This window comes from Rhinopithecus roxellana, chromosome 12 (genome assembly GCF_007565055.1).
Source record: "Rhinopithecus roxellana isolate Shanxi Qingling chromosome 12, ASM756505v1, whole genome shotgun sequence".
Classification (NCBI taxonomy): domain Eukaryota; kingdom Metazoa; phylum Chordata; class Mammalia; order Primates; family Cercopithecidae; genus Rhinopithecus; species Rhinopithecus roxellana.
Genome location: NC_044560.1, coordinates 31,791,743 through 31,814,079, shown reverse-complemented (window position 1 = coordinate 31,814,079; position 22,337 = coordinate 31,791,743). Strand labels below are relative to the sequence as shown.

General features: G+C 39.9%; 1 protein-coding gene across 1 annotated transcript in view; it reads right to left on the bottom strand.

The window, feature by feature from the left end:
• LOC104679929 (zinc finger protein 568) overlaps positions 1-22,337 on the bottom strand; it is an 89,361-nt gene that overhangs the window by 50,020 nt on the left and 17,004 nt on the right. Inside the window, exons 5-6 of the mRNA XM_010385663.2 lie at positions 12,282-12,408; positions 11,912-12,007 (exon numbers count right to left, since the gene is read on the bottom strand). Of these exons, the coding sequence (XP_010383965.2) occupies positions 11,912-12,007; positions 12,282-12,408 (223 nt within the window). The remainder of the gene's footprint in view (positions 1-11,911; positions 12,008-12,281; positions 12,409-22,337) is intronic.

The following is a 22,337-nucleotide window of genomic DNA, read 5'->3' as shown; positions in this document are numbered from 1 at the left end:
CTATAATGGATCTGAGTCATTATACATTTATCAAAACCCATGGAATGTACAACACCAGGAGTGACCCTAATGTAAATTACGGACTTTGGGTAATACTGATGTGTATAATAATAACAGTAATGCAGGTTCATTGATGGTAACAAATACACCACTGTGGTGCAAGATGTTGACAGTGGGGAAGGCTGTGTGTGTGCTCGGGCAGTGGGTATTCATATACTTCGTACTTTTTCATGAGCTCTGTACACCACTCAGTTTTGTCATGAACCTAAAACCAGCCTAAAAGATGAAGTTTATTAATTTAAAAAACCAGATGCGCTGGGCTGTACCTGTATTCCTAGCTATTTGGAAGGGTTGCTAATGGCCAGGAGTTTGAGACTAGTCTGGGAAACACAGCAAGACCTCATCTCAAAAAAAAGGGAAGTGGGTAGGATAAGAGTGGGACTAAAAAGAAGAGGATTAAAGTCTGAGTAGGGAGCAGTTACACACCAAGGCAAGAGTTATGGATCTGCTTAAGTAACATGTATTCCAATCTCCCATCATGCTTTTCCATCTTGTAAAGGCTAAGGCAGTTAAAACTATGTTTCCTAGACAAAACTGCATGTAGAGTTCCCATGTGATTTAGATTCACCATACACTCTAACATGAGTGAGATCAACAAACCCTTTCTGTTATTTAGCCTCATGAATGCTGGCATGTACCTACACACAGGAGATAAAAAGATTAAAAGGAACAACAGACGCTGCCATGTGGGGCCCCACACAAAACTTCTAGGTTCAGCCTGGGTGCCGTGGCTCACGACTGTAAGGCGTGGATCACCTGAAGTCAGAAGTTCAAGACCAGCCTGACCAACATGATGAAAGCCCGTCTCTACTAAAAATACAAAAATTAGCTGGGTGTGGTGGTGCACACCTGTAATCTCAGCTACACAGGAGGCTGAGGCAGGAGAACTGCTTGAACCTGGGAGGCAGAGGTTGCAGTGAGTCAAGATCATGCCACTGCACTCCAGCCTGGGCAAGAGTGAGACTCAGTCTCAAACAAACAAACAAACAAACAAAAACTTTCTTGGTTCTGATCCAACCATTCTATAGTCCACTAATTAAAAAAACAGGCAGGGCATGAAGGCTCACGCCTGTAATCCCAGCACTTTGGGAGGCCAAGGTGTGTGAATCACCGGAGGCTGGGAGTTCGAAACCAGTCTGACTAACATGGAGAAACCCCATCTCTACTAAAAATACAAAATTAGCTGGGCGTGGTGGCACATGCCTATAATCCCAGCTACCTGGGAGGCTGAGGCAGGAGAATCGCTTGAACCTGGGAGGCGCAGGTTGCGGGGAGCCGAGATTGCAACTTTGCACTCCTGGGCAACAAGAGCAAAACTCCATCTCAGAAACAAACAAACAAAAAAAAAACACATAAAAAATTTCTTTTATCCTCTTTAAAATTTAGAATTTTGGAAGATGTTTACAATTTCCCTTTTATCCCTTCATGCATCAAAATGAGGTAAACTAGTAACAATGATGGATTCCTTATTTAAACAAAGAATTCTGAGGGTATCATTTAAATTAAAAATACATAGAAAACAGAAAAATAAGGCAAGTAGTAACTCTAGGAGTGACAAAAAGTTATATAAGTATATGTAATTAATAGTCATTTCTTGGCTCAGTAGTAAATAATACGTCAACAATCATAACAAAGTAAGTGGTGAAACTGAATTAGCTAAAAATTGTGAGGTATCTATATTCCAGAAAAAAAGGAAAGGAGAAGTGATTGATAACACTACTAAACCTCATCTTTCATTTATATCAAGTTGATAAAAACTGACAAATGATCAAACAGCAGCATATTTAGGGAAATCCAGATTCTACTCTGTCCCTGAAACACCAATTCCCGCTTTGCCCTCTAGATAACCATTTTTATTAGTTATTGGATTATTATTGTTATTATTATTATTATTTTGAGATAGAGTATTGCTCTGTCACCAGGCCGGAGTGCAGTGGTGCAGTCTCGGCTGACTGCAACCTCCACCTCCCAGGTTCAAGCGATTCTCCTGCTTCAGCCTCCCCAATAGCTGGAACTACAGGTGCACGCCACCACGCCCAACTAATTTTTTGCGTTTTTCAGTAGAGATGGGGTTTCACCATGTTGGCCAGGATGGTCTCCATCTTCTGACCTCATGATCTGCCTGCCCCAGCCTCCCAAAGTGCTGGGATTACAGGTATGAGCCACCACGCCTGGCCAGTTCTTGTATTATTCCTCCATCATTAAAAAAAACATACATGGCCGGGCGTGGTGGCTCAAGCCTGTAATCCCAGCACTTTGGGAGGCCGAGACAGGTGGATCACGAGGTCAGGAGATCGAGACCATCCTGGCTAACACGGTGAAACCCCGTCTCTACTAAAAAATACAAAAAACTAGCCGGGCGTGGTGGTGGGCGCCTGTAGTCCCAGCTGCTCGGGAGGCTGAGGCAGGAGAATGGCATGAATCCAGGAGGCGGAGCTTGCAGTGAGCTGAGATCCGGCCACTGCACTCCAGCCTGGGTGACAGAGCGAGACTCCATCTCAAAAAAAAAAAAAAAAAACATACAAACAGACACACACACATATATATGTTTATCATACATTTCCTTATATATAGTACACATACACACATATATCATATGTACAGTTGGCCCTTGAACAACATGGGGATGGGGTGCTAATCCTACACATAATTGCAAATCTGTTTCTAACTTCTGACTATCCCAAAACTTAACCAGTAATAGCCTACTGTTGACCAGAAGCCTTATTGAAAACATAGTTGATGAACACATATTTTGTATATGTATTATATACTGCATTTTTACAATAAAATAACCTAGAGAAAAGAAAATGTTATTAGGAAGAGAAAATACATTTACTATTCATTAAGTGGAAGTGGATCATCCTAAACATCTTCATCCTCATCATCTTCACACTGAGCAGGCTGAGGAGGAGGTTGGTCTTGCTGTCTTGGGTAGCAGAGGTGTAAGAAAATCAGCATATAAGTGGACCAGTGCAGTTTAAACCCATGTTGTCTGAGGGCCAATTGAATTTTTATATATATTTTACACACTAACACATACTCTTCTCTGTCTCTCTGGGAAGATAGCATATTCTAAACAACGTTCTGTACACTGAGTTTTTTTCACTTACATGTCCTGAAACCATGACTTCTCTGACTGTAACTTTAGAGTTCTGACATTAAAATCATGTACATATTTTACATATGAAAAAATAAAAATTAAATCAAAAAAAGAAAGTCAAGACAATTCCTAAAAATAGAAAAAAATTGGAAACAAGTCTACTTATCAAATGAGGGCCATAATCAGATAGAAAATTATTTCAAGTAACTTTAAACATAGTAGTTTGTTTGACTATATATCCCTATTAGAATATAGTCTAAGGAGGAAACCCCAAAGAAATCTTAAACTACATTTAGTTGTCTTTTTATTATTAGTAATATTAGTATTACTGTTAATTTGAAACTAATATACAAAGAAAGAAGATAGATTAGTCAGTGTTACTCCCTAAGGGTCACTTGGCAATGTCTGCAAGGTCTACAGACGTTTTTGGTTTTCACAATTGGGAAGATGATGGGGAGAAAGAGGGATGGTGCTACTGTTATCCAGTGAGTAGAAGCAGGCATGCTGCTAAATGTCCTACAGCACACAAGGCAGTCCTCCAAGAATTATCTGGCCCAAAATGTCAATAGTGCCAAGAGTGAGAAATATATAAGAACTAAGCAAATAATGTAATAAGGAGCCAAGATTTTCAGCATAAAAGGTAAAAGGGCCCTATACTTTTTAATTTTAATTTTACGTATCTATAAATTCACATATATTTTTCTTTTTCTTTTTTGTTTTTTTTTTTTTTGAGATGGAGTTTTGCTCTTATTGTCCAGGCTGGAGTGCAAAGGCACAATCTCAGCTCATCACAACCTCCACCTTCTAGGTTCAAGCTATTCTCCTGCCTCAGCCTCCTCAGTAGCTGGAATTACAGGCATGCACCACCATGCCCGGCTAATTTTGTATTTTTAGTAGAGACGAGTTTTCTCCATGTTGGTCAGGCTGGTCTCGAACTCCCAACCTCAGGTGATTTGCCTGCTTTGACCTCCCAAACTGCTAGGACTACAGGCATGAGCCACCGCACCTGGCCTATTTTTTATTTTTTAAAAGATGCATTTTTCCTAGCTCTGTCCACTTAAAAGCTATAGAACCGGCCGGGCGCGGTGGCTCAAGTCTGTAATCCCAGTACTTTGGGAGGCCGAGTTGGGCGGATCACAAGATCAGGAGATAGAGACCATCCTGGCTAACACGTCTCAAAAAAAAAAAAAAAAAAAGCTATAGAACCAATAACTCAGTACTAAAGAGCAACCATAATACTCAGACTGCAGTCTCCACAATATCATTTCCTGCTAAAAGAGATAAAAGTTTTTAAAGAAATGGCTATTTCCATGTTTGACGCAGGAAATTTACAAGATTAGCCAAAGATCCCTCTTGCTAAAGATGAGACAATTTGAGTATTAATATATGGGCCTGGTGCGGTGGCTCATAACTGTAATCCCAGCACTTTGTGAGGCCAAAGTGGGCTGATTACTTTGAGACCAAGAGTTTGAGACCAGCCTGGCCAACATGGCAAAACCCAATCTCTACTAAAAAATTCAAAAATTACAGGTGTGGTGGCACACACCTGTAATCCCAGCTACTCAGGAGGTGGAAGCACGAGACTCGCTTGAACCCGGAAGGCGGATATTGCAGTGAGCTGAGATCACACCACTGCTCTCCAGCCTGGGCGACAGAGCAAGACTCTGTCTCCAATAATAATAACAATATATGAAAAAATATTATTTATATGCCTATAATATATTCTGATGCTCAAATTACATAAATTTATAATGATTTAACTTGACAAATTTTGGAAACCTCTAGGGCATCAATCATTATTCTAAAAGCTTTTAAAGAGAAAGAGTATTTCTTTTTCCTGACTTCAGAAACTGTATTTCAGTGAAATCAAATAGTTAATGAGAGAGTTTTTCTTTACAAGAGAATTTCAGCTAATAAAAGCGAAAGATGCTCTAATAAAATAATGGATCTAGGCTATGACAGTCAATAGGTGCTAAAACCCTTAAGTGAAAGGTTGATAGAAATCACTGACATAGAAGGATTTGGCCTGACAACACAAGAATCTACTGATCAATCTCAATTATATCTGTAAGTGGGACAAACCGACATAAGATGCAATAGGATGTATACAGCATCACCTATGAAGTATACTTGCCAAAGATTTGAACCTTCATTGAGTAAAGCCAGATTACAGAAAAATGGGATAAAGAAGCATGTCATAAACACCACTAGGAGGAGGTTAAATGCCAAATCCAGAATAAGGTACATCTAGAGCAGGGGTTGGCAAACCTTACCCACAGCCTGCTTCTGTATAGCCTGTGAACTAAGCATGTGCAGATTTTATCTGGATCCTGATTCAAATAAATCAACCATAAACAACATTCTTGAGACAATGAAATATATAACAGAGACTAAGTAGCAGATAGTAAGAAATTATTACTAATGTTGTTAAGTGTGTTAGAAATATTGCAGGATTAAAAAAACTCTTGGCAATACACACGGTAGTATTTAAAACAAAAGGTAAAGTAGCTCAGCAAAAAAGCAAAACAAAACTGGAGTGTGGGTATGACAGAAATAGAGTAAACAAATCTAAGAAAATGTCGATAACTGTTGAAGCTGAGTGATGAATACATGAGGATTCCTTCTATTATCTCTCTATTCTTTTTTTTTGAGACGAAGTCTTACTCTGTCACCCAGTCTGGAGTGCAGCGGCTCGATCTTGGCTCACTGCAAGTTCCGCCTCCTGGGTTCACGCCATTCTCCTGTCTCAGCCTCCCAAGTAGCTGGGTCTATAGGCACCCGCCACCACGCCCAGCTCATTTTTTGTATTTTTAGTAGAGATGGTGTTTCACCATATTAGCAAGGATGGCCTCAATCTCCTGACCTTGTGATCTGCCCATCTCAGCCTCCCAAAGTGCTGGGATTACAGGCGTGAGCCACCGTGCCCAGCTCTTTTATCTCTCTATTCTTATGTTTGAAAATGACTACAAAAACATTTACAGACCGGGTGCAGTGGCGCACACCTGTAATCCCAGCACTTTGGGAGGCTGAGGCAAGTCAGGAGTTCAAGACCAGCCTGACTAACATGGTGAAACCCTGTCTCTACTAAATACAAAAAATTAGCTGGGCATGTTGATGCATGCCTGTGATCCCAGTTACTTGGAAGGCTGAGGCAGGAGAATCACTTGAACCTGGGAGGCAGATGTTGCGATGAGCAAAGATCATGCCACTGCACTCCAGCCTTGGCAACAAGAGCAAGACTCTTTCTCGAAAAAAAAAAAAAAATTACAGAGCAGTATAAACATTTGCTTCAAAATATGTAGGTCGACAACAAAAGAGATAGTTTTAAAAAGTCAAAAATAATTGACCAATGGAAGTGAAATGTGAGGTCAGAGCACAGCATTGCTATAATCTGATATTTCTACTGGCTCTCTAAAACAAGTAATGTATAAGGTATACTTTGAAAAAACTAAAAATGCATATTACAAAGGAAAGAAATGGCATAAGAGAGAAATAACAGCTACATTAGGTGAAGAGAAACAAATAATAACCCAAGTTCTCATTACTTTTGCCTAGATTAGCTGTCATACGATCCTGACAAGTCTATCTTGCATGCAGTCTGCATACCACAAGCAAATTAACTTTCATAAAGTTCCAATTCCTTTATTTCTATATAAACATATTGAAGATTAGTCTGTCCAAACTAAATACGATCCAAAATTGGTAATAAATATGGAAAGAGCTCCAACTTTCCATCTAATTGTGATTCATTTTTATATGTGCTTAAAGAACAAGGCATATTAGAAATAGGGAGGTCTAATTTTATTGAATAAAAAGTATAAAGCTGATCAGAAGGCAAGTCATCTTTGATTCACCACTGTGTTCTAACAGCAGGTCCTATCATCTTATCCTATGTTTATTTCTACACACTGAAACTGCCTTTATATCAAATTCCATTGTGTTTTAACTTTTTTCTTTCATACCATCATCCAAAATGATAACATTCCTACATCATTAGTTCTACAATGGTTTTCCATGCCCCTGGAGTTCCATCAACTGTGGGTAACTTAAAATCCAAATAACTAGATGTTTTTTAACTTTCATATTTTGTTATCTTATAAGCCTCTGCTTATAACTGACTATTGTAACCTTGCTGCCAGCATACACAGGGCAAAACTATAGCCTCAGTAATTAAACAGGGGAAAAATTAAACTAAATTGACAACAAAATTTTAAAAACAAAAGAGCAAAAGAGAACACGAATGCTGGCAAAATTCAGAACTTTCTGACTCTACAATGGAAAATTCATCCTCGATTTCACTAATCTCTTACAATCTTCTCTCCCCTAGCCAGGCCATGTTTCTAATTTTACCCCACAAACAAACACGCTAATTTTACTTTCCAAACATTTTGTTATGTTTTCTAATTTTTAATAAGTCTAAATAATCTATAGATCTTACAGGAAAATGGCTTCAATGCCAAGCTCTTTTCAAAAAGAAAAAGAAAGCCTAAATCTTGTTACTTCTTCTACAGCCCTTCTCTTAAAACTTTCTAGGTGTTCTTTGTCTGGTTTACTCATTTACTAAATTGCATTCACATTCAATTTAACATTCAACACTATCTCATGTGACTATGCCCTGTCTTTCTAACTCCAGCCTGATTTCTTCCACATTTATTTTGAAATCTATAGGTAAACATTTTAAAACAACCAAAAACAAGGAAAATCTTCCCAAATATAGCTCTGCATCAATCATGACTCATTTATAGAAGAATTAAAGTTTTTCTTTCTCCAGATGGACTAATAAACAAGTGTTAGACATCAAAATATGAAAACACACAGAAGATAGTATATGTTTTCAGATTCCAACCACTGTGGTAGACACGTAATAGAATGTTAGTTGGAAGAAGGGCAAGACCAATGTAGGCTGGAAATACTGAGGACCATTTACTAGAAAATGATATTAAAGTTAAATAACTGCTAGAAATTAGGTAAGAGCACTCATAATTAATGGCAGAGATATGAAGAGTTTCAAAATTCTGGAGGCATTAAAGATACATATTCCAATGCTGTCATTTCTAGAGTTAAATACCTATTTAATGGCATGAACACAGATATAGCATGAAGGTACTTTGAGGAAAAGGAAGTCTATTATAATTCAGAACTACTTTGGGTGATGTCCAGTGAGAGTTGAGAAAGGAATCATTTAAAAGATATTTTATAAGGGAAGAAGAAACAAACAATAAACCAGAACCAAGGAAGAATTTGAATCCTTTAGAGAAACACAAAGAAGAAAGACATTTCCAAGAAGGGTGAAATGGATCAAATACAGCATAGAGGACTTCCTGTTTCAATATGGTAGAATTAAACATCTCTGTCTCCTCTCCACTCTGCAAACATGGAGAAGAAGAAACAAAAAGAAAATACATCTTCTGACCAGGTGCAGTGGCTCACACCTGTAATCCCAGCTACTTGGGAGGCTGAGGCAGGAGAATTGCTTGAACCCAGGAGGCGGAGGTTGCAGTGAGCTGAGACTGTGCCACTGCACTCCAGCCTAGGTGACAGAGTAAGACTCCGCTTAAAAAAAAAAAAAAAGAAAATACATTTTCAACGAACCTTAAAGACAGCTAGACTCCATCCCCAGAATAGGAGGAAAGAACAGAAAACAGACTGGATTAGGCAGAGAAGAAATCCAGAGATAGCAGTTCCTGTTTCTTATATCAAACAAAAAGTACAGGGAACATTGTTCTCTAAAACAGAGGCACCCCCTTGTGGGCGGAATGAATCAGTCATTTTTTTGCCAGATGTCTTGAGATTGCAGCAGGAACAAAACAGACTTCATCTGGCCCTGACAAATGGTACAAAGGCAGGGCTGAACAAGGAGATGCGAATAGCCAGTATTCTTATATAAGCAGTTTGTTAGCATAGGAAGATGGAAGAGACACTGAGTTCTACAGGAAATATGTAAATAATAATCTCTCTTTAACTTGGGAGAATGAAAGGGTAAACGAACTCTCAACACAAAACCTTGTATGATAAAGGAGGTCAGTGTGAGGTATCAAGGCTTCTTACCAACTCAGAGCATTTTTCTGGACAGTCTTCAACACTATCCTTCTGTAAACAGTGGGTACAGCAGGAAATACCTTCATTCAAAGATGACAATGATAACCATAAAAGAAATGAGCATGAAATCTATATGACGATGTTTCAAGGAACAAAAACCATGAATCCACAAGTTGAAAGGAAAAGCTGATACTGAGTGATCAGTTCCAAGACATAACCTCACAAAGCCACTTAAGCTTCAAAGAAAAAGAAACCTATAGGCATCCCGGAAAATAAGTCACCCATGAGAGGAAATAATCAGGCTTCAGACTTCTCCAAGCAACATCTGAATCTAGGAAACAACAGAGAATTCTCTAAATCCCTCAGGTAACGTCTACAAAACTCTTTGGAAAAGAAAGTATGGCTCAAGAATTTTACACATGGCCAACTATCAACCAAATGTAAAGGTTAAAAAGATACTTTCCCATATGCAAAACCTCAGGGACTCCAGTTTCCACTAAATTACAAGCTCATAAAGACAGGATTTTGTTCAGTATACTGTTATATATCCATACCTAGAATGGTATTTCATCTTTGTTCTTACTATTATAAATGTAGTTTTCTTTCCTTAGTATCTTCTATTTGGTTGTTGAAGTATATATGAAAGCTATTGATTTTTATTTGTTAAATTTGATATCCTACCACCTCACTGAGTTCTCTTACTATTTGTTATACTTTCTCAATTGGTTCTCTTGTGTTTTCCAGGGCTATAATCTCATTATCTGTAAATAAGAATGATTTTATAGCTTTCTTACCCATTATTATAGTGAGATATACAAAAGCAACAATGGGAAAACTTGGAAAGCTCCATTTCTAAAGGACACAAAAGGAGATATGAAAATCTGAACAGAGTGTGTTCTTAGACAGAAAACATTGGCATTAAAGAGATGTTAAATTTCTGCAAGTTAATTTATATATTTAGCACAATCCCAATAAAAATTCGATGTAATCCCAGCACTTTGGGAGGCCGAGGCGGGCGGATCACGAGGTCAGGAGATCGAGACCATCCTCGCTAACATGGTGAAACCCTGTCTCTACTAAAAAATACAAAAAACTAGCCAGGCGAGGTGGCGGGCGCCTGTAGTCCCAGCTACTCGGGAGGCTGAGGTAGGAGAATGGCGTGAACCCGGGGGGCGGAGCTTGCAGTGAGCTGAGATCCGGCCACTGCACTCCCGTCTGGGCGACAGAGCAAGACTCCGTCTCAAAAAAAAAAAAAAAAAAAAAAAAAATTCGAACAGGTTTTTCTCTGGAAATAGACAGTTAAGTCTAAAATTTGTACGGTAAAACAATCAAAAATAGCCAGGATAACTCCAAAAAAGAAGTGTATGTAACTGTGGAAAGGAAGGGACTGTGTCAAGGTTACGATATGCTTTTGCACAAAAGGTATACGTATACTATTGGTATTATAGGTATAATACTAGTTATATTTTTTATTTTTTGAGACAGAGTCTCGCTCTGTCGCCCAGGCTGGAGTGCAGTGGCCGGATCTCAGCTCACTGCAAGCTCCGCCTCCCGGGTTTAAGCCATTCTCCTGCTTCAGCCTCCCGAGTAGCTGGGGCTACAGGCGCCCGCCACCTCGCCCGGCTAGTTTTTTGTATTTTTTAGTAGAGACGAGGTTTCACTGTGTTAGCCAGGAGGGTCTCGATCTCCTGACCTCGTGATCCGCCCGTCTCGGCCTCCCAAAGTGCTGGGATTACAGGCTTGAGCCACCGCGCCCGGCTACTAGTTATATTTTTTTAACCAAGTATGGACCTCGTGTATTTTCAAAAAATTAAAGGAATGGGAGACGGGAATAAGCAGAAAGGAGATGCCATGGGATTTCTAAGCCAGAAACTTTTACATTTCTAAGCCATGGGACTGTCAGGGTTGTGAAGTACAATGGGAAGTGAAACTACTGTTAACCAAACACAAGTCTGAAGCTTTTTAAAATGGAAAGAAGGAAAGAAATGAAAAGAAACGTAAGTGTGAAACATGTTTTAAAATTATTACACAACCGGGCCGGGCACGGTGGCTCAAGCCTGTAATCCCAGCACTTTGGGAGGCCGAGACGGGCGGATCACGAGGTCAGGAGATCGAGACCCTCCTGGCTAACACAGTGAAACCTCGTCTCTACTAAAAAATACAAAAAACTAGCCGGGCGAGGTGGCGGGCGCCTGTAGCCCCAGCTACTCGGGAGGCTGAAGCAGGAGAATGGCTTAAACCCGGGAGGCGGAGCTTGCAGTGAGCTGAGATCCGGCCACTGCACTCCAGCCTGGGCGACAGAGCGAGACTCCGTCTCAAAAAAAAAAAAAAAAAAAAAAATTACTACACAACCATGAAATACTGAGTGCATAAGGAAATGAAACCATAAACATAAAGGAAAGAGAGTGCCCAAGGATCACAGAGAGAGGAACAATAATCCTGAAAGGAAGGCTGTGAATGAATTAGGGAAGGATGGTATTATGAAATTGGATAGGGCTACTGGCCCTCTACAATTTAAAAGAGGAGAATATCTGCAATATAGGAAGAATAATATCTAAAAATGTCACAGTAATCTAAACCACTCCATCCCATTTGTCACTCTAGAAGAATAGGGCCTTTAAGAAAATCTTGGAAATTGTGAAATGGTATCAACCCTTCACTGAACAACTCTCATGTGGCTTTCTCATTCAGAGCTGCTTTTCACTTATTCACCTGGACAGTGCCTCCCAAACATTTCTTCCTCCATCACCCAGGGCTCCTCTTCTTGCTCCAACTTGAATATCACATCCGGTTTGGTGACTTGACAGCCTATTACAAGAAATAGCAAAGGATGTGGATGTTAATGTTGGAGACAACCATCCAGATCTTGGGCTAAATCCAAGCTTGAGGGTTAACGAAAGATGAGGACGAACAAACTTACACAAGACACAAAGTAATTAGCCTTTAACACTGAAGAGTGGAGCACATACAGTCATGTGGAAAAAGGAAAGGCTACACTCATCTGGCAAGTTACAGTCTTCACACATTTCAGAAATGGAAAATAATTTCTCTGTTAAATTGCAAAGCTACCAAGCTACCTTACCCACTGTAACTAGGTTGCTGTAGTTCTCCAGCATCACATCCCGATATAAGTTCCTTTGAGCAGGTTTCATCTGCTCCCACTCCTCCTGGGTAAGGTCAACAGCCACATCCTTAAATGTCACTGTTTCCTGTAAAAACATAATGCTAATTAATCTGAAGTCATCAAAATTAGGAATTGTGATCAAAACATGTAAGAACTTGTTTAGCTGGTACTCAGGGGTCAGAGGTCATTAAAAACCTTATCAGGTCTTCATATTTACCTAATTTTACATTATATTGTAGGGAAAATAAAGCATAGCAGAAATCTCCTTGAAGGTATGTTAATTATTAAGTCAGCAAACTTATTCATTCATCATCTATTATGCAGGAAGCTAGAGCCAGTGGTCACTAATTTTTACCCGGCTGTGACAGAGATGGAAGAATTGGACGTGACTCACAGGTAACTGGCTCAGAACCTGTCCAGATGTTTATGTGATCTAGGGGGAAGGGGAACATGGTAGAGAGTAGAGAGGTAAGAGAAATAAGGCAAGAGGAAGGAGGAGAGGCATGAAAATTTGAACACGCAAAGTATGAAATTCCTATAGGACAGGGTGTCCAATCTTTGGCTTCCCTTGGGCCACATTGGAAGAAAAATTGTCTTGGGTCACATGTAAAATACACTAACACCAGCTGATGAGCTTAAATAAATAAATAAATAAATCACAAAAAAATCTCATAATGTTTTTAAGAAACCTTACAAATTTGTATTGGGCCACATTCAAAGCTGTCCTGGGCTGCATGTGGCCTACCGGTCGTGGGTTGGACAAGCTTGCTATAGGACTTTCAGATGGAAATATTCACTATGCAGTTAGATATAAGAAGAAAGGAGATGAAAAGTTTTTAGTCATCAATCTAAAATTGGGAGCTGAATCCATGGCCGAAGGATGTGAGCAGCTGTAGAAAATATACATGGTGGGTAATAAAACTAAGGACAGAGTCCATAGTTAACCATCGAAGAAAGGGAGTGAGGTTTTAGTCTTTTGTTTATTTACAATCAAAGGATGGGAATTAAATCTATGAGAATGATATAACAGAAACGAACAAACAAATGCCAAATTTCTAAAAAAGAATGTGATTTGATCAATAGTGTCTAGCACTTCCCATTAAAATAATTATATATCCAAATAAGGAAATAAAGAAAAACCTTTTAACTGCAAAGGTTCTCTAGGGAAAAAAAAAAAGCACCTGCACATCCACACTTAGGGGAATTTATTATAGTACAAATGGGACAAGATAAAATGGGAAATACAAATGAAAATCACCAAAGGCTTAATTTATTTTATTTTATTTTATTTTTCTGTCACCCAGGCCGGAGTGCAATGGTGCAACCTCCGCTCCTGAGTTCAAGCAATTCTCCTGCAGCAGCCTCCCAAGTAGCTGGGATTACAGGTGCCCACCACCTCACCAGGCTAATTTTTGTATTTTTAGTAGAGACAGGGTTTCACCATGTTGGCCAGGCTAGTCTTGCACTCCTGGCCTCAGGTGATCTGCCCACTTCAGCCTTCTAAAGTGCTAGGATTACAGGCATGAGCCACCACGCGCGGCCCAAAGGCTGAATAATGTTTCTGAGAAACTATCTCTATGATGTTGAGATCATTACTATCATTAATATCATCACTGTCACCTACTGACTACTTGTTATGTGCTGGACAATGCTATAATATTTTGTTATGTTAACTTTTAAAATTCCCTTAATAAGGCTACAAAGTAGCTACTATTATCATCCATTTAGAAGGTAAGAACTCCTTGATAAGTTTAATATATAGATAAACACTGGTGAGAAGTTTTTAAAGATTAAAATTTCTGGAAATTGCCCTAAAGGCATATAGCAAATAAAGAACTATTTAATAATAATAAAAAACCACTAAAACTTAATAAAAACTATAAGAGTCTATGGCATTTGAGCCACAATCTGCAGGTTTAAATGCTTCTTACCAGTTATGCTTGTTTTACTGTGGATTAGGTCCATGGAATACTTTCCATTGCTATCCTGGAAGTGGAATCCCTCTCAACTTTTTATTTTTATTTTTTTTCCTCTCAACTTTTTAAAACTTACCATTCTATTGTTTATTACATGTTCTTTTTAAATCCCAAATTTGAATAATTGTATTATTTTTCTTGTTTTAGGCTTGACAAATGTGAAGAGACAAGGAAATGAATTTATTTGCAACAGAGTTATGGCAAAGTTCAAGCTTAAGGGTGTACTCAGAAACAACGGAGATTTTGGTGGAGAGCAATTAAGAGAAGGTGGTAATTCTTTGTATTTATTTATTAGTTTTTTTTTTTTTTTTTTTAGAGATAGAGTCTCACTCTGTTGCCCAGGCTGGTGCATTCAGGGCTCACTGCAGCCTCAAACTCTTGGGCTCAAGCGATTCTCCTACCTCAGCCTCCCAGGTAGCTGGATTACAGGCACAAGCCACTATACCTGGCTCTACTTTTTTTTTTTTTTTTTTGAGACGGAGTCTTGCTCTGTCGCCCAGACTGAAGTGCAGTGGCTGGATCTCGGCCCACTGCAAGCTCTGCCTCCCGGGTTCATGCCATTCTCCTGCCTCAGCCTCCCGAGTAGCTGGGACTACAGGCGCCCGCCACCTCGCCCGGCTAGTTTTTTGTAGTTTTTAGTAGAGGCGGGGTTTCACCGTGTAAGCCGGGATGGTCTTGATCTCCTGACCTCGTGATCCACCCGTCTCGGCCTCCCAAAGTGCTGGGATTACAGGCTTGAGCCACCGCGCCGGGCCCCTGGCTCTACTTTTAATTAAAAGCAGCAAGGTAAAGCACAGGACAGTTACCAGAACACCAGGGAAAGACAATAAAGGACGCTCCTGGGGTCAAAAGAAACCTCAAAAAACTCAGATCAAACTGTGGAGTAATTTATGCCCAAGGGATTGAGTAATTTAAGACAGTTTAAAAAACAGATCCAGAGCCAGGTGCGGTGGCTCACACCTGTAATCTCAGCACTTTGGAAGGTTGAGGCGGGTGAACTGTTTGATGTCAGGAGTTTGAGACCAGCCTGGCCAACATGGTGAAACCCAGTTTCTACCAAAAAATACAAAAGTTAGCCAGGCATGGTAGCCCACGCCTGTAACCCCAACTACTTGGGAGGCTGAGGTATGAGAATCACTTGAACCCAGGAGGTGGAGGGTGCAGTGAGCCGAGATTGTGCCACTGCACTCCAGTCTGGGCAACTGAGTGACTGCCTTAAAAGAAAAAAAAAAAGAAAGAAAGAAAGAAAAGAAAAAAAGACAGATCCAGGAAAGGGACAATCAAAAAGAGTCCTGACTGAACCACTGTCATCCCAGAGTGAGTTTGTACATGCCCAAGGCTATGTCCTTTGAGGAGTGACAACAGAGACTTCACACTACAGGGGAAATAGACTTCACTGAAATAATCTAGGCAAGTCACTAAACAAAGAACAACAAAAACAAGAAAAGAGGAAAAGGAAATTTTAACAGAGTTGCTACTATATATATCCTTAATGTTCAGTTTTCAACAAAACATTACCAGACAGGTAAAGAGACAAGAAAGGGAAAAACACACGATGGAAAAAAAAGCAGACAACAGAAACTGCCCGTTAGAGGGCCCAGATGTCAGATTCAATATACAAAAACTTCAAAGCAACCATTATAGAGCTCAAGGAAATCATTATTTTTAAAAAGGAAGGTCTGATGACAATGTCTCATCAAATAGAGAATCTCAATAAAGAGACAAAAGTTATATTTTAAAAAAGAGCCAAATAGAAATTATAAAATTGAAAAGTACAATAACCAAAGTGAAAAAATTCACCAGATAGGCTTGGTCATAGATCCGAACTGGCAGAAGAATCAGCCTACTTAAAAATAGATTGATAGGGATCATCAATCCAAAGAACAAAGGAAAAACAATAAGGAAAAATAAACAGAGCCTCAGAGAAATGTGGAACACCATTAAGTGCACCAATTCATGAATGGTAGGAGTACTGGAAGAAGAAAGATGCAGAAGAAACATTCAAAGAAATAATGGCTGGACATTTCCCAAATCTGACAAAAAACATTATACGTTCAAGAAGCTGAATGAACTCCAGGTAAAACAAATGTAAGAGACCCACAGTCAGATATACCATAGCAAAAATGTTAAAAACCAGACTTAAAGAGAGAATCTTCAAAGCAAATTTGGAATAGAGTAAGCAAATGACACAAGATTTACTAGAACTTGAATCAACACAAACAAATGGTAAATAAGGTTAATATAAACATAATACATATTTGCTCTCTTTTCTCATCTTCTTTAAGTGATGCAACACTGTATGCAGTAGTAATTATAATAATGGGTTGAATTTGTAATATATATAACACAAGGGAAGAGGGAATAGAACTACATAAGACCAATATTTCCATATCTTAATGTAACAATATAAATCTGAAGTAGGTTCTTTTTTTTTTTTTTGAGACGGAGTCTCGCTCTGTCGCCCAGGCTGGAGTGCAGTGGCCGGATCTCAGCTCACTGCAACATCTGCCTCCCGGGTTCACGCCATTCTCCTGCCTCAGCCTCCCGAGTAGCTGGGACTACAGGCGCCCGCCATCTCGCCTGGCTAGTTTTTTGTATTTTTTTGGTAGAGACGGGGTTTCACCGTGTTAGCCAGGATGGTCTCGATCTCCTGACCTCGTGATCCGCCCGTCTCGGCCTCCCAAAGTGCTGGGATTACAGGCTTGAGCCACCGCGCCCGGCCTGAAGTAGGTTCTGATAAGATATATAGTATCCAACTCCTAGAGCAACCACTAAGAAAATACAGTGAAAAAATCATTAAAGAAATTACAATTTAAAACTAGAAAACATTCGCTTTGTGAAAAGAAAGCAGTAAAGGAGAAACAAAAAATGACATAGGACAAATGGAAAACAAAAAGGAAAATGGCAGACATAGCCCAATAATTCTAGTGTTATCATTAACTCTGAATGGATTAAACAGGCTAAAAAAAAAAAAGCAGAGATTGTCAGATTGGATAGAAAAACAGAATTCATCTATATGCTGTCTATAGAAAATACATTTTAGGTTCAAATACACAAATAGCTTGAAAATAAAGTGATGGAAAAAGATACAGCATACAAACAACCATAAGAAAACCTGAGTGGATATACTAATATCAGACAAAATAGAATTTAAAACAAAAGTGTTACTAAAGATAAAAGACCTTTTCCCGCCTTGACCCAGGAGTTTGAGACCACCCTGGGCAACATGGGGAGACCCAGTCTCCGTGAAAAATGTCAAAGGGTTGGCCAGGTGTGGTGGCATGTGCCTGTGGCCCCGAGTATTCGGGAGGCTGAGGTGGGGGGATCGCTTCAGCCCAAGAGGTAGAGGCTGCAAAGCAATCATGCCACTGCACTCCAGCCTGTGTGACAGGAGGAGGCTGTCTTAAAAAAAAAAAATTGCAAAAATCCAGATCAAGTAACTTAATTTCCAAAAACTCAAGTAAAATTGTTGAACATGAACTATATCTTTTTTATTTTCTTACTTAAAAAGCATTAAATTTTGTTTTAAACTTTTAGCGGAAATGACATTTATGTTACAACAGGTAGGTCAGGTTCAAGAAAATAGGATGTAAGACAATAACATAAATGAAGGGAGTTTTTCCTGTCTCTCCTTTCAAATGCCGTATGTTTGAATATTTCAAGATGCTTAGCACTGACTTTTTTTTTTTTAATTTATTTTAGAGATGGAGTCTCGTTCTGTCGCCCAGGCTGGAGTGCAGTGGTGCAATCTCGGCTCACTGCAACCTCCGCCTCCTGGGTTCAAACAATTCTCCTGCCTCAGCCTCTGAAGTAGCTGGGACCACAGGAGCACCCTGCCACACCTGGCTTCTTTTTTGTTTTTTTAAGAGTCAGGGTCTTGCTATGAGGCATAGTAGGCTGGTCTTGAACTCCTGTGCTCAAGCGATCCTCTCACCTCAGCCTCCCGAATGTTTTTTTTAGTTATAGCTGAATCTCTATGATTGAAATGAAACAAGATGAAAAGCTTTTTGTTTTAATTTTGGACTCCTTCTACACCTCACAATTGGTATTCTTGCCCTTAAAAAGAAACAAACAATATTGTTTAAAATCACTATTTTGTTATAAGTTATAAACTAGTTCAACCATTGTGGAAAACAGTGTGGCGATTCCTCAAAGATCTAGAACTAGAAATACCATTTGACCCAGCCATCCCATTACTGGGGATATACCCAAAGGATTATAAGTCATGCTGCTATAAAGACACATGCACACATATGTTTATTGCGGCACTATTCACAATAGCAAAGACTTGGAATCAATCCAAATGTCCATCAATGACAGACTGGATTAAGAAAATGTGGCACATATACACCATGGAATACTATGCAGCTATAAAAAAAGGATGAATTTGTGTCCTTTGTAGGGACATGGATGCAGCTGGAAACCATCATTCTCAGCAAACTATCGCAAGAACAGAAAACCAAATACTGCATGTTCTCACTCATAGGTGGGAATTGAACAATGAGATCACCTGGACACAGGAAGGGGAACAACACATACCGGGTCCTATTGTGGGGGGGCGGGGGAGGGGGGAAGAGATAGCATTAGGAGATATACCTAATGTAAAAGACGAGTTAATGGGTGCAGCACACCAACATGGCACATGTATACATATGTAACAAACCTGCACCTTGTGCACATGTACCCTAGAGCTTAAAGTATAATAATAATAAAAAAAAATGGCAAAAAGGTAAAAAAAAAAAAAAAGATAAAAGACATTTTATAATGATAAAAGGGTGAATCTGGCAGAAAGATGTAACAATTATATATGCATCTAACAGTCTTAAAATACATAAAACAAAAATACAGAACTGAAGGCAGAAATGGGCAATTTAACAAATAATTTTTGGAGACTCCAAACACCACTTTTTTTTTTGGAGCCTCAGTCTGTTGCCTAGGCTGGAGTACAGTGGTGCGATCTTCGCTCACTGCAACCTCTGCCGCCTGAGTTCAAGCAGTTCTCCTTCCTCAGCCTCCTTAGTAGCTGGGATTATAGGCTCCTGCCACCGCAGCCGGCTACTTTTTGTATTTTTAGTAGAAGTGGGGTTTCACCATCTTGGCCAGGCTGATCTTGAACTCCTGACCTACTGCTCCACCCACCTCGGCCTCCCATAGCGCTGGGAATACAGGCGTGAGCCCCCGTGCCCGGCCCAAACACCACTTTTAATAATGGATACAAGCAGGCAGATTATAAGCAAGAAGATAGAAGACTCAAACACCATACACCAACCAGACCTAACAGACACCTATAGAACACACTGCGCAGGAGAATACACATTCTCTCAAGTGTATATAGAGCACTCTCTAAGATAGAAAATACGTTAGTCGGCCAGGCACGGTAGCTCAAGCCTGTAATCCCAGCACTTTGGGAGGCCGAGACGGGCGGATCACGAGGTCAGGAGATCGAGACCATCCTGGCTAACACGGTGAAACCCCATCTCTACTAAAAAATACAAAAACCTAGCCAGGCGAGGTGGCGGGCGCCTGTAGTCCCAGCTACTCGGGAGGCTGAGGCAGGAGAATGGCGTGAACCCGGGAGGCGGAGCTTGCAGTGAGCTGAGATCCGGCCACTGCACTCCTGCCTAGGCGACAGAGCGAGACTCCGTCTCAAAAAAAAGAAAATATGTTAGTCTATAAAAGAATCCTCAATAGGCCCAGCTACACTGGAGGCTAGGCAAGAGGATCACTTGAGCCCAGGAGGTTAAGGCTATCATGAACTATAATCATGCTTGTGAACAGTCACTGCATTTCAGCCAGGGAAATGCAGCAAGACCTGTCTCTTAAAAAAAAAAAAAAAAAAAAAAAAAAAAAAAAAAAACAGCCTCAATAAATTTTAAGAGAATTGTGTAAAGTATGTTCCTTGATCACAATGGATAAAAATTAGAAATCACTAACAGAAGGCCGGGCACGGTGGCTCAAGCCTGTAATCCCAGCACTGTGGGAGGCCGAGACCGGCGGATCACGAGGTCAGGAGATCGAGACCATCCTGGCTAACCCGGTGAAACCCCGTCTCTACTAAAAATACAAAAAACTAGCCGGGCGAGGTGGCGGGCGCCTGTAGTCCCAGCTACTCGGGAGGCTGAGGCAGGAGAATGGCATGAACCCGGGAGGCGGAGCTTGCAGTGAGCTGGGATCCGGCCACTGCACTCCAGCCTGGGCGATAGAGCAAGACTCCGTCACAAAAAAAAAAAAAAAAAAAAAGAAAGAAATCACTAACAGAAATAAATTTGTGAAATTCAAAAATATGTAAAAATTAAACAACATTCTGAAATAACCAATAGATCAACAAAATCACAATGGAAATTACAAAATACTTTGAAGTAAAAGAAAATGAGGGTGCAACATACCGAAACTTATGGAATGCCATTAAAGCAAGTTTTAGAGGGAAACTTATAGCTGTAAACACTTTATTAAGAAAGAAGAACGATTTCAAATCAATTAACTTTCTATCTTAAAATACTAGAAGAGGACTGGGTGTGCTCATAATCTGGCACTCTGGAAGGCTGAGGCAGGTGAAGTGCTTGAGCCCAGGAGTTCAAGACCACCCTGGGCAACATGGTGAAACCCCATCTCTACAAAATATGCAAAAACTTAGTCGGGCGTGGTGGTGTATGCCTGTAGTCTCGGCTACTGGGAGCTTGGGGGACCGGGCTGAGGTGGCAGGATCACCTGAGCCTGGGAGATCAAGGCTGCAGTGAGCCATGATCATGCCACTGCACTTGAGCCTGAGTGACAGAGTGAGACTCTGTCTCAATTAAAAAAAAAAAAAAAAAGATACTAGAAGAGGATGATCAAACTAAATCCAAAGTAACCAAAAGGAAATAAGCAAACATTAGAATGGAAATCAAAGAAATTCAGAATAGAAAAACATTAGAGTGAATCAATAAAACTAAAAATTGACAAAATGAACAAATATGACTGACAGAGAAAAAAGAAGACTCAAAATACAAAAATCAGGAATGAAAGTAGAAACATTACTACAAATCTTACAGAAATAAACAGGAATAGAGAGATATTATGAATAAATATATGCCAACAAACTAGATGAAATGAGTGAATTTCTAGAAAGACACAAACTGATCAAACTGAAACAAAAAGAAAAGACGAAAAGACTTGTAACGAGAGATTGAATTACTAAAACAAAAACAAAAACAAAAAAAAACTACCCAAAAGAAAAACTCAGGCCCAGATGGCTTCACTGGTGAATTTTACCAAACAACAAAGAAATTAATATAACTTATTTACAAACTCTTCCAAAACAAAACAAAGAAGATGAATAAAAAGGAGGGGACACATCTTTTATGAGGCAAGTATCACTCTAATACTAAAACCTGACAAAGATAACATACACACACACCCACACACACACACACACATGCACTGCCCCCAAAAAAAACACTACCGCCCACTCTGCTTATTAATAGAGAGGTAAAAATCCTCAATGCTAACAAACCTAATCCAGCAACATATAAAAAGTATTACGGACCATAACCAAGTAGGATTTATCCCAGGAGAATGCAGTATTAATTTAACATCTGATAATCAATTAACGTAACATGTCATACCAATAAAATAAAGGACAAAAACCATAAGATCATCTCAGTAAATGCAGAAAAAGTAGTCAACAAAATCCAACACCCTTTTATTATTGAAAATAAACAAACAGGCCGGGCGCGGTGGCTCAAACCTGTAATCCCAGCACTTTGGGAGGCCGAGCTGGGCGGATCACGAGGTCTAGAGATCGAGACCATCCTGGCTAACACAGTGAAACCCCGTCTCTACTAAAAAATACAAAAAACTAGCCAGGCGTGGTGGCGGGCGCCTGTAGTCCCAGCTACTCGGGAGGCTGAGGCAGGAGAATGGCGTAAACCCGGGAGGTGGAGCTTGCAGTGAGCTGAGATCCGGCCACTGCACTCCAGCCTGGGCGACAGAGCGAGACTCCGTCTCAAAAAAAAAAAAAAAGAAAAGAAAAGAAAAGAAAATAAACAAACAACAACAA